The 13568-nt window shown below is 31.8% G+C and overlaps 1 protein-coding gene across 3 annotated transcripts; it reads left to right on the forward strand.

Moving 5' to 3' along the window:
- Nucleotides 1-4891: 4891 nt before the first annotated feature.
- Nucleotides 4892-6595, forward strand: LOC149190305 (uncharacterized). Of its 3 annotated transcripts, none has more exons than XM_089412103.1 (3): nucleotides 4892-5309; nucleotides 5423-5539; nucleotides 6015-6595. In XM_089412103.1, exons 1-3 carry the CDS (start codon nucleotides 5226-5228, stop codon nucleotides 6120-6122), a joined length of 309 nt encoding a protein of 102 aa, XP_089268229.1. In that variant the 5' UTR covers nucleotides 4892-5225; the 3' UTR covers nucleotides 6123-6595. The 3 variants fall into 3 exon arrangements, with proteins under 3 accessions (XP_089268229.1, XP_089268228.1, XP_089268230.1); XM_089412102.1 differs by having other exon boundaries at nucleotides 4893-5309; nucleotides 6012-6595; XM_089412104.1 differs by having other exon boundaries at nucleotides 4895-5309; nucleotides 5960-6595.
- The last annotated feature ends 6973 nt before the right edge of the window (nucleotides 6596-13568 follow it).

Here is a 13568-nt window from a genome sequence, read left to right on the forward strand (position 1 = left end):
TCAACAATCATCAACACTTTTACCTTGCTCAAGATGTCGAAGGTATATATGTATTATCCATTTTATTAATCTTGTATTGTTTCTTGGGAATGACTGAAGAATTATTTAGAGGTGTTTAACAGTTAATTGATGTGCAGAAGATGGTGTTTAAATCGACCATAGACGATAAGAAAAGCAAAATGAGGGCCATGAAGGCTGTTGTAGGGTCTGGAGGCACGGATAATCATTACCTTTATTGCATATATAGGCAAAATATTTTCCATCGATTTACTAGAGTTTTGATGTTTCATACTCCTTTACTAATGTTGTGATTGCTCTGTTTGAGTGGACTCTATTGAAGTCAACAAGGAGGTAAAGATAACTGCTATGGGAGAAACATATCCCATGTATCTTGCAAAAAAATTAAGGAAATTGGGCTACAAAGCAGATTGTTGAGCATAGGTCCTGTAAAGGAGGAGAAAGAGAAGAAGGAGAATATACCTATTGTGTAGCATGTGAATCCCATTTTACTGGATAATACATATACACGATATTTTTTCCATGGGTTATCGATGGGAACTGGAGACCCATAAGCATTAAATAAGAAATTTTATATTTTCTACAAAAACTTCGTTTATGTTTATCAGATTTTCTAAATAGAAATTTCATAAGAATACTTTAATTGGTTAAAATTTCATTGTGATACATTAATCGACTAAAACTACATTGTAATATATATGGATTTGGATTGGTGTATAGTTATGTTTATAAATATCGTGTATATATATATATATATATATATATATATATATATAGTAAGTTTTATAAGATTATATATTTATTATGTTGAATATATTACCTCAATAATAGGGTGGGGAATTGAATAGGTAATTTCACATTAAGGAGTGAGGAATTGAACATGTAACTTTATATTAAAGAATTCCTTAACAGAACTCCTAATCACCTGAAGACCAATATGGTATATTTTATAATTTTCATTTAAAAAATAAATAAAAAAATTACAAATAGTCTAAAATTAGTAAGTTGAGAATATTCTTTGTCATCAGATGCATTTAAAAGTTTTCAAACTATTTTTTTATTACAACTTTATTGATATTACAAATTCTCATCATTAGAAATGTCACATAAATATTTTTATCACATTTTACTTCTATACTAATATTAGAAATTAGTATCATTACAAATGACACATAAATATTTTGATAACTATCCATATTTATCCCCTATTTAATCTATAAATACATGCTAATTATTAACCATTTAATCTATAAATATTTGTTACTTATACATCTAATTATCCATAAATCTTTGCTGCTTATACATCTAATTATCCATAAAGGTAGCTAGTCTGTAAGAGGATTTTTCTTCTTCATTGTCAAAAATAATATATCAGTCAAAGTGGCACATGTTCGTGTTCCCCTAGAAAATAACATTCCAACATCATCATCATATAATATATGCAAAACCACTTATGGATCTTTAGCACAATTTACTATCAGATAAATAGCTAAAATTGTGAGGGGCACTATTTTATTGACGATTCAATTTCATAAGCGCTTTATATTCACAGGCAACATGGTCTCATTAATACTTCTTTCTATAGTTTCGAAAAACTATTCCAAATTCTCATTATTACGCCTCGCTTTAGCCATATCGTCTGATTGATAACCAAGGTCAATCCTAAGTGATCACTAAATTCAGTCATATGTGGAATCGACGGATCAAGTTTTACTAGAATCAAAACCTTAGTCTTTGGTTGAATTTTTGGTCATGCCAGTTTTTAGAATTGGTACAACATTATAAGGACAGAAAAATCTTTATTTATATTGACAAATTTGACCAAAATTTTATTAAATTTCAAAAAATTACTTATAGCTAAAAGAAAATACATTTTTTTTTCAAAATTTTGAAGTTAGTATTAATTAATTTTCACTTACAACTAAAAAAAATTGTTCACATTACGACAGCTAGAGAAGTTGTATTAAAGAATAATATCATAGGAAGTTGGAGCTAGAAATCTTCTAGTAACCTAATCTAGACAAGTTTACCCAAACCACCTTAACAATCCCTCTTTTAAACTTGACTATGGGAGATTAACCTGGTCTCAATCATTCATTAGCCATCTCACATGAGATGTCACATTCCACCCTTCAAGCTAGGATACTAGTGGACCTGCAACCCTAGTACTTATTCAAGTGGTCCATTTCACAACTTGGTGACTCCATGCTCCAATGCACTACATGTATGCCTCGTCAAAGCCTTATAACAATCCATAATCCTAGACATCACGTATGTTTGAACAACATGCCTTACATCGTCCTAGGGAAATGCACTTTTATTGAACCAAAACCCTTAGGGTGTTCACACACCCCTGCTATTATCACACCATTACCACTCTCAATCACAAGCTAGCTCCTTCATATGTTCAAAGACCATTAACTCTCTAGCCACATCTCTAGCTTTTTTTATCCCTGCCTTCACTTAATCTCTCTTTCCTTACATTCATACTTTGAGTTTCCCTTCCTATCATAAACAAATTCCACAAAGCTTTGACAATTTTGAATCCATTACATTTTGTTATTCTAATATGCTCTCACAGTGGCTCTCACTTTGGTTTTGATACTAGTTGTTAGGATCACTAAACACCTAGAGAGAAGTGGTGTTGTCTAAAGACACTCCTACTAGAATCTCACTAGTCAACTAGAAAGACACTCTTGCTAGAATCCCATGGGTCACTCATACCAATTAACAAAAAATCGACTCCATTAAAAAATAAAACCATGGTGAAAACTATAGATTGTAATAAACTTGGAACTGAAAACCACTACTAATTTGACCAAGTAAAATTTTCGCAGATTATCTTAACAAACTATGTCTAAATAATAATATAAATCTAATTAATGTTATCTAACGAATTTTCAATAACAAAATTAATAAGTATGTCAACTTTAAAAAATAATACCTTTTTCAACTAGCAAAAAAATTCAAAAAATTCTATACAACATTAGACATCTAATGAATTTTCAATAACAAAGTTAATCAAGTATATCAACTAGTAATTATCTCAAAAGGTACAAAGAGAGGCCGATAGAATTATTAAATTGGAATTGTTGAATTTTTCTAGAAGAGTTAATTGGTTTGTGGAAAACCTTGTTTTCTTGGACTGGATCATTGTGCAATTACTTTTCTTTAGATGTTTTCTTTATATCTATATTAGAAGGAACGCATTGAATGTCTTATTTCATTTTAAAGTTAATTACCCAAAATCAAGAAACCTCTATAGATGGCCAAGCATATACAAAGCTTGCTAGTGACCAAGGCAATAACCACCATGACTATCCCCTACCAATATATTTCATTGAAAACCATAATTGTATATTGCATTTAGAAAGTCAAAACATAGTATTAGAAAACATGTTGATATATTGCTATTAAAAAGTTAATTCCATTAGAAACCATGATATTATTATTATATTTTATAAAGAATAATATACATATATAGAATGATACTACATTGAAAACCATAATTGTTTAGTGAGATTAGAAAGTCAAAATATAATATTCGAAACCATGCTAAATATGACATCACTGTTCTTTATTAAATTTGGTTTGTGATAGTGTATTCGTTTGAGCATAATGCTCATAAGCATAAGCTAAATAAAATTAGGTAACGAGGATGCACATAAGCATAATGCCAAATCCTATCATGTGAATTCTTTAAAACTCTATGGGTTTGGCCTAGCAACCCCAAGACACCTACACTTCTATTTGGGGTCTCAGCAATTATGTTATATATTTTTAAGATAAGTTATATATTTGATTTTGGGTAATTAACTTACTCTAAAATGAAATAAGACATTCAATGTGTTCCTTGTAATATAGATATAAACAAAACATCTAAAGAAAAGTAATTGCACAATGATCCAGTCCAAGAAAACAAGGTTTTCCACAAACCAATTAACTCTTCTAGAAAAATTCAACAATTCCAATTTAATAATCCTATCGGCCTCTCTTTGTACCTTTTAGGAGAATTGCTAGTTATACATATTTTTAAATTTTAGCATAGTTAGAATGTAAAATTGAAATGCAATGTTTTACGTTACCTGTTTTTCTGAATATACAATCATTTTGTCCGTAGAACATAAAATGTTATTATAAAATTATGTAAACCTTATCGTTCAACTTTTTGGCGGCTGTGTATGAAATACAAACGAAATTATCATGTATTTTTCTCTTATTTTAAATTAAAGATATTCTTCTAATATGAAAAACTTTATTAAATTTTTATATTATCTGATTTTTTGTTTTAACATTTCCATACATATTTTTAAAATATATTTTAATTTATAAATTGTTATTTTGGAAATGTATTTTAATTTTTAAATTCTTACTTTTTACTTATAGTGTTTTAAAAATCTTAGAAAACCATATTAATAATAATAATTAGAAAACAAAAAAACTCCAAAATAAAAATGTGAAGGATGTTGAACGTTACCTAATTTTCTTGAATTAGAAAACGACATGAACACAAACACAAATAGTAAGTTTTTTTTTGAAATAATTAACCACCACATCAATTAATTAATTTATAATAAAAATGAGTTTGGCTGAAAAAGTTTTCCGTTGGAAGAATTGGGAGTGCGAGTGGGAGTGGGACTATAGACCTCCGTAAAATAGAAATAACTATCATGCATGAGTTGGTCAGAAACGCGTGATTTGTAAAAAGCCAAAGAAAGCCGAAATATACGCTGATCTTTAAAAAGCAAAGAAAGCCGAAATATCCGCTGATCAAAGCCGAAATATCCGCTGATGTGTAAAAAGCGAAGAAAGCGGAAGAGGTACAGAGAATCAGGCATATCATTTATAGAGAATCAGGCATATCATTCATCTATTTTAGGTTAAAGTAAAACGAGGCGGAAGCACCTATAAATTTTAAATTTCGTTTGTGATATGTTTTCTGGGAAGAGCCTCCATTTGGGTGTCTGGTTCTTGTGTGTTTGTGGAGAGAGACTTTATAGTTAAAATTTAATGTCCAAAATTTGTATGTTGCCAGAAGAGAATGACAATGGATTTGGACCTCTAGTCCGTTTCAGAGAATCCTCTGTTGGATGCAATTTTGATGAATTCTCGACAGAATAGATCCTCTGTTGGATGCAATTTTGATGAACTCTCGACTTTCTGTCGATGAGCACAATGGATTTTTATGAATTCTCGACTTTCTGTCGATGAGCACAATGGATTTTTATGAAATCTCTTTCTGTTCCAGAAGATCCTCTGCTACATCCAATGGATCGAGCACGATTGATTTGGTCTGTTCCAGAAGATCCTCTGCTATTTCTTGATTCGGTTATTGATTTAGATATGCGCTCTGTCCCTTTGAATGTATATATCAAAGTAAATTCATTTATCATTTTATGTACAGGAACAACCAACCGCTACGGGGAGAGTTGTTATATTACAATGCGCTCTTGTTACTGCTGCTACACAAACCCTCTTTCTCCTTGTGCTATTCTCTTTGCCTATTCAAAATTGGTTTCAGGTACTCTGTTTATTTCCTTCCTCTGTGTTTATTTAAATTAAATTTAATGTAATTTGTTCTTCTCATAAATTCTCTATTTCATTTTCTTTAACTAGTTTAACCTCCCTCGCCTTCACCTTAGTTTAGTTGATTTTGATAATTAGTTTATCTTGTTCGATCTAGGTTTCATTTATGTCTTGGCTTTCAAATTTGTGTTGGTTGCAAGAACAAGTATAAAATCATTTTTCCAGTCTCGCTTAGGTTCAGCTTCCAGAACAAGTATAAACTCATTTTTCCATATTAGCGTAAAATCCATTGACTTCTTGATACTAATTTCAACCAGCCGACCTCTAATACTAATTTCAATTACTTGAATACTATCCTTCATTGCTCCCTGACATTACGCGTGAACCATGGTCTTCGTTTTCTTCTCTGCTCTAGGGCTTTCATATTATCTGTTTGTAACGAGGATTGATCCTAAGGCTGTGCACAGAAGATTTGTGAAGCTGAACGAGAAACTTCTAAAGGCAGCTGTCAAACCCAACGCTTGTACAAACATGGAATTCACAGATGCCACCAGTGTGTGACAGATAAGGTATGCTAAGTAGTGGGCGCTTGGAGTTGATCAAACGTTCAAACCAATTTGAATGTAGATGCCAAGTAGTGGGCGTGTATTTGTCAGAGGCAAGTTTGTTATATTATCTAACAATAAAGAAGCATCTGACACTCATAATGCCACGTGTGTCTGTATTGCGCTCCTCCAACGTTCAATCCACACCGGAAATACGTATATACGGTGGAATGTTCCAGATGGGTTGATCCAACGTTCAAACCTGAAATTCAGGTATCCGGTGTACGGTTCCAGGTGATACAAGCCGTTCAACCAACTTGGTAAATGGCTATATATATCTCTTTCGAAGTTCATTTATTTGAATGTAGATGCCAAGTAGTGGGCGTGCTTTTGTCAGAGGCAAGTTTGTTATATTATCTGACAATAAAGAAGCGTCTTACACTCCATAATGCCACTTGTGTTTGTATTACGCTCCTCCAACGTTCAAACCCCACCGGAAATACGTATATACGGTGGAATGTTCCAGATGGGCTGATCAAACGTTCAAACCAGAAATTCATATATCCGGTGTACAGTTCCAGATGATACAAGCCGTTCAATTAACTTGGTAAATGGCTATATATATCTCTTTCGAAGTTCATTTTGTAAATGGCTATATATATTTCTTTCGAAGTTCATTTTCTAAATCGTAATGTCGGAGTGTATAGATTCAATATCATCAAGAACCTTTGGGTACCCATAATTTTGATATTTGATATTTCTAATCCAAATTAAAAAAAATAAATAAACTTCTCGATTTTGTTATAATCTTGACGTAATTCTCATTATTTTTGGACTAATTTGTGAGTTTTTTAGACTATGCTATAAAGAAAAATGAACTATCACATTAATAATTTATCATCAATATTAAATAAAATTACAACATAAATCAGCTGTGTGCTTATTTATGGATGAATATATTATAAAATTTTGTGTAAGGAATAAAATTGAAGGTTCAAATCTCCATATATCAAGCTTAAAACAAATAAAAAAATTACCATACAAATTCAAAAAATGATTAAATATTATATAATTTTGTGAAAAATTAGTAATATATAAAATAAACATTATTATAAATAAATATAAAAATAAATAAATATATGTATGTAAAATTAACAAATTCAACAACTCTTGGCATATGATATTTGAAATCTTCACAAAATCCAACTCCATCATAATTTGATTGTATATATCATCAACTCATTTATGTATAAATAATGTTAAAAATGAGAATAACATTTGAAATGAAAATAGCAACAACAAAAAATTAATCCTCAAAAGGTTTTTGTCATAAGTAGAACAGTTTAAATAATTTTTAAGAATGATGTTAATGAAATCTAAAATCAAAATAGAGAAAGCATAAGAATGTTTGAGAATGGTGGTCGACTAGGGTTAATGTTAATGAAATTTAAATTCAAAATAGAGGAAAAAATATTTAATGATGGTGACTGAAAATATGTTGATGAAATTTTGAATTAAAACGAAAACAAAAGCATAAATAAACAGAAAAACGTCATACTGAAAATATGTTGATGAAATTTTGAATTAAAACAAAAAAAAAGCATAAATAAACTGAAAAACGTCATAATGATGGTATTTGAAAAGCATTGCAAATGTGACAATCGATATCTAAAAAAAGAAAAAAAAGGGAGCATCCACTAATGTTGACTAAAAAAAATACATTAACTGAAACTTTTAAGGACCAAAGAGTTTAATGATCATGAGTGAAAAGCCTTAAGACATCTAGTGATCGTGATCGAAATCCATTAACTAAGTCATTGATGGAGAGCTCTTGCAACTTTTTTAAACTTTAAAAACTAAAGAGAAAAATGACGAGAGAGATGGTAACTGAAAAGCACATACAAAGTGAACCGTTGAGAATATATATTAAACATAATGAATCGATGGTCAATATCAACAATTCATCCAACCCTAAGTATAATAAGAATTTGAAATCCCTAAATATAATAAACAATTTAAATCAAAATAACAGAAACGTTGAAACAACTGTGGCACCCAAAGAAAATAGATAAATAGAATTTTTTAGATAATATATGTTAAAAATGAAGATAATGGAACCTAAAATCAAAATAGAAAAAACACAAATACTTTCCAGGATGGTAACTAAGCATAAATGTTAATTAAATTTAAAATGAAAATAGTAAAAACTGTCATAGAATCATTTAACTTTCCATAAAATAAATTGCCATAATAATGTTTAAAAATAAAATAGCAAAAACTTAGAAATTTTAAAAGGGATGCCCAAAAAAATAAAAATCAAAATTAAAAAATATAATAAAATATAAAATCAAAACCAAAATTTAAAATAAATTTTGAATTAACGAAACAAATAATAATATCGTAAGACAACGTCTTGATGATGGTATACTAAACCCATCATAAACTTGACCGTTGAGAAAAAACATGATCATCCACTGAAGAGCGTCCACTCACTGTAGCATTGATGGGACAAAAGCGTTTAATGATTCTGAGATAAAAGTGATATAATCTTAACCGTTGATGAAAAAGAAAGAACATATTGAGATTGGGACTGAAATCTAATAACTGAACACCTTTGTTGTAATTATTTTGAAATTTAAAATGAAAATAGAAACTAAAGCGTCTTTCAGTTAAATAACTGAAAGACCGTTGTTGCAATTATTTTAAAATTTAAAATGAAAATAGAAAATTATTTTAAAATTTAAAATGAAAATAGAAAAAGCACGAGAGATCGTGACTTAAAAGAACATACAAAATAACCGTTGATCACTTCTATTTTGGGAGAACTCAAGGAAGTCCACAAAATGAAACATCAAACATTGTCTCTCTCCTATATATATATGATCCATCTATGATTTTGTTGGAAACGCTTTTTATCTGTGTCTCTATGCTATATATATATGATCCATCTAGGTAAATGTCTATATATATGTTTTGTTGGAAACGCTTCCTATTTGTGTCTCTCTGCTTGGGTGTCCAAGTCCGATTTAAATTTGGTTTTTATTTATGTCTCAGATTTAAATTTGGTTTTGTTTTGTGTCTGCGAGTATTAGAGAATTCGATTTGGGAGAAACAGAGAACGCTGGATGGAAAGAGAATTGGATTTTAATGTCTCGCAGAAATGAAAACCCGCTTGCTTATTCGAATTCTGCATTAAATCCAAATGCTTGACCATCAAAGCACTCAAACAAAACGCGAATACAGAGAGTTATCAAAGGCTCTGCATAAGCCGATGGCTGCTATGTACCCAGTATCATTATTATCCCGGAAACTTCTTTCTCAATGAATTCATAGCGCTTTTTTTAAATTCTATTGACGGGCTTGGTTTGCATGCATTTACTTTCGTTTTTAATTATTGGTCTGGAAGAATCCAATAATTATCGATTTGAATTCCAGCAAATATAACTCATATTAAATTTTAATGTCTTGCAGAAGTGAATGAGCAGCTTGTACCATCTTTTGGCAGATTTTTGTGTTTGTGGTTGCACTTTGTGGGTTCTGCAAGTGCTGCGAACTTTGTTGCTTCATCTCACTAATCATGGAATACTCGTTGTAGAAAAATCTATTTCAGATACAAGCTTTCGATATATTTTTTCAGCATTTACTTTTGCAATTGTGAACGTCGTTTCTTTTCCCAATTTGACAATTCCATGCATATCAATATTTCACAATTCGATCCATATCAATATTAGACAATTTCGTGGATATGAATGTTTCCTATATAATGGTTTCTTTTAATTTAGAGATCATATCTGTCTTTTTCTTTCTGCGTGTGAATTAATTTCAGAGTTTCTTAGCTTTCCTGTTCACCTTGGGGCTTGAATTTCCTCTGTTCTCCTTGGGGTTTTTATTTTAAAAGATGGTATGTATGTATTGCAGGCTTCCGTTAATTTATGTGCCTTTTTCATCTCTTTGTGCATTTCTTCATTAAGGTATTCTATCATTGCAGGATTTGGACTTGACGATTTGGGTTTGCTTTCTGGCTTTATTCGAACTCTGCTTTAAACCCAATTCCTTGACCGCCATAGCATTCAAACTAAACGCGAATACATGAGAGTTATCAAAGTCTCTGCATGCGCCGATGGCTGCTCTGTCGTTCAAGCGCTTTTTCATCTTTGAATATTTTGCTGCAACTCCAATTAATTGTGTTTTTCAATCTCCGAACTCCACATCATTTGAATAACCTGCTTGACTTGGTTAGAGGGTTTGAAATATGGTTTTGATATTAGTTGAGATGTTTACCTTTGTCTCTATGTTATTCTATACTATTCCCCTCCCTAGTTTCTCTTTTTCCAGCCCCAGCATATTTTGAGTCATGGAAATGAATTTTCCATATATAATGTGTATGTATATACTAGAGACTTCCATTGATTTAGAAATCAGCTCTGTGTGTTTTTTTATATATTGTTATATCTCTCCATGAATTCATATATGAGTTCTTGATTTAATTTTTCTGCAATTTCAGCGGGATCCCTTTGCCTTGGATGGTTTGGACTTGACTTACCTCTATTCGCCTTTTAGGGTTTGGCTTCAATTTCCTCTATTCTTATGGGAGGCCGTGAAGAACAAATAAATAAGTATGAAGTCAACTTCGAGGCATGTGATGGTCGTTCGAATGTCATTTTATCTTTGAACATATTGTTGCAACTCCAGGTATGTATGTGTCTTAATCTGAGTTTTTTTATTTAACATGTTTAACTCTAATTTAGTGTTTGATATTTGCTTTTGATTATGTTTAGTGATTTATTTTTTCCTATACTGTTCTCTTCTCTACCTTACTTTAGATTATGCTTTTTTTTTCCATGTTTTCAGCCTTGCTCTAGTTTAGTTTATGCTCTTTATTTTTCCATGGCTTTAATTAAATAGAGTTCTATTTTTGAAAAGGCCTGCCTTAGTTTAGTTTATGCTCTTTCTTTTTCCCTGGCTTCAGCTCTTTCTTTTTCCTTGGCTTCAGCCGTACGCTAGTTTAGTTTATGCTTTTTATTTTTCCATGACTTCAATTTCAATAGAATTTTACTTTTGAAAAGTAAAAGTTGATAAGTTTTTCTAGCAGCGAATTTAAAGAGCCTTTCACCATCATATATGCGAGATATTAAGCAACTACACTATCCATATACACCATGTTTTGATTTATTTAACAATTTGTCTTTTTCAAAAAGTTTGTGTGACTTAAATTTTTTTACTCATGCTAGTTTGTATTTAGTATACAAAAATATTTTGAATATCTTATATTATTTATATTTCAATTTTATAATCTTTGTATATTTTTTATTATTATATTTTATTTATAAGTATTTATTCATATTTTTTATATAGGTGCATTTACTAAACTTGGAAATAGGAAAAAAAAATTTCCCCCTTTTTATATTAATATGGAAGGTTCATTTTTTTTTTTCATATTAATTTGTTTAGGATAGAATATGATATGCTAGGCTAGGTTATGTCACCTTAGGCAAGGCGAGGAAAGACTATGTTAGGCTAGGGTAGGTTATGTTACTATAGGCTAGGCTAGACTACATTAAATTAGTATAGGCTAGGTTAGGCTAGGTAAACGTAGGCTAGGTTAGGCGGCTTGGTTGGGCTACACTAGGCTAGGTTAGTCTAGGCTAAGCAACACAAGGCTAAGGCTAGGTTAGGTAAGGTTAGGTTAGGCAAGGCAAGGTTAGGCTCTGATAAGGCTGCGTTAGGTTAGGTTAGGTTAGGTTAGGATAGGTTCGGTTAGGTTAGGTTAGGTTAGGTTAGGCTAGGTAAAGCTATTTTAAGATAGCCTACATTACGTTACGTTAGGCTAGGCTAGGTTAGCTTAGCCAAGGCTACGTTCACCTAGGCTAGGCTAGGATAGGCTAGCCCAAGGTAGGCTAGGTTAGTCTAGGCTGGGCTAGGTTAGGCAAGGTTAGGTTAGGCTAGGATAGATTAGGCTATACAACAGGTTTGGCACAGAAGCAGGTATGGCTTATTGCTTATACAACTGTTAAAAGGTTTAATGTTTACCTTTTGTACTGTACAAAGAAAAGTGAAATGAGTTAAGTGTTATCTGCTTACTATTATGAAACAGTGTCAAGAAAACAGACATGACACTCTGTGTGCATTGTAGATAAACAAATTCAGCGTTAGAAAACATGTAAAATTTACTGTGTGAATTATAAAACAACAGAGTCGAGTGCATTAACGGATTTGAACAGAAATCTGAAGAAAGAACCTAAAAATCTGCATGAGAAGTATTAACAGAGTCTGCGTTTACAGTACTCCACTAAAAACCCTAGAATATACTCTATAAGGGTTTGTAATCACAGTGTAGATAACCTATTCAGAACAGAACCCCGTATATATGAACAGGAACGGAGAAAACATAAACAAGTATAAGCGAGGAGCCAGAATAAACATATACAACCATTTAGCGAAAGCAAGAAGGCATACAGCCGTTCTCTGTAACAACGAATGGGGTAAAAACTCTGATAATATATTATATACACAGAAAATGAATCTAGAGTCTCGCGTTCAAGCGAGTTAACAGAGCAATGGTGTCATCGTTATATATATTGCAATAAACAAAAAAACCCATTACCACAGCACCTTATTTATGGACAACCGAACCATAAAAATTACAGAGATTTCAAAGGAGATACATTCCCGAAGATAACCTGGATATATACGTATTCAAAATAAACAAATGTATTGCATGACATGGAAAGCACAGTATTCATCTAACGAAACAAAATAAGGGTATAAACATGAACGCCGAGACAGGGGGAAACTGTAACCGTAAGTTCATGACCCCTGGCTGTTCTTCATATCAAAATGCCGCTTGGTGAACCCCCTCAGGCCGAGCTGTAGCTTGCGCTAGGCTGGTCGAGGCACCAAGCCGGTGTCCACAATTTAAAAGACGTATTCATAAACATTAAAGGAAAAAAAAATATACAGTGCCTCGACGGATATACGTGCAATTATTTTAACTGGAACAATGCTATTCATTTATGTTGAACTGGTAAAAGACCCAAAATAAATATCCATACATATTAGACTGAGTCTATATATTAACTGTGCGCTTGAACATACATATACCACAGTCAACCAGTGCAGGGACGTCTTATGGTTCGAAAATCAGATTTAACATTAAGATTACAGCTGGGTTCAAAAGAACCAGTCTAGAATCATGAGATAGAATAACCGACTACATTTAGGAATATACATATATCATCTGAGACTATTCTGCCTCTTAGCAGAGGAGTTCCGAGCTTGAACAGAGAAGAAACTGAATCAATCCGGTAATCCCTGCCAAGGGAATAGTGTTTTAGCTAAACCTTGAAAACCCACATAAGAATAAAGTCCAGTGTTCAAAATCTTACCCGGTGCTGGGTAACCGGCGAGAAGAGGGACCCCCTTGCTCCGGAGGTGAGGACGATAACCATCTGCACACCAGCATGAATAAAATGTTAACAG

Source organism: Pinus tabuliformis, chromosome 3_1, assembly GCF_031772625.1.
Source record: "Pinus tabuliformis cultivar Carrire ecotype Pingquan chromosome 3_1, CPIR1, whole genome shotgun sequence".
In the NCBI taxonomy this organism is placed as follows: domain Eukaryota; kingdom Viridiplantae; phylum Streptophyta; class Pinopsida; order Pinales; family Pinaceae; genus Pinus; species Pinus tabuliformis.

Coding starts and splice junctions, on each gene's coding strand:
- LOC149190305 (XM_089412102.1), top strand. CDS start 5,226: ATGAGCACAATGGATTTTTATGAAATCTCTTTCTGTTCCAGAAGATCC. Junction 5,310..5,422: donor GATCGAGCACGATTGATTTG/GTCTGTTCCAGA, acceptor TTTTATGTACAG/GAACAACCAACCGCTACGGG. Junction 5,540..6,011: donor CTATTCAAAATTGGTTTCAG/GTACTCTGTTTA, acceptor GGCTGTGCACAG/AAGATTTGTGAAGCTGAACG.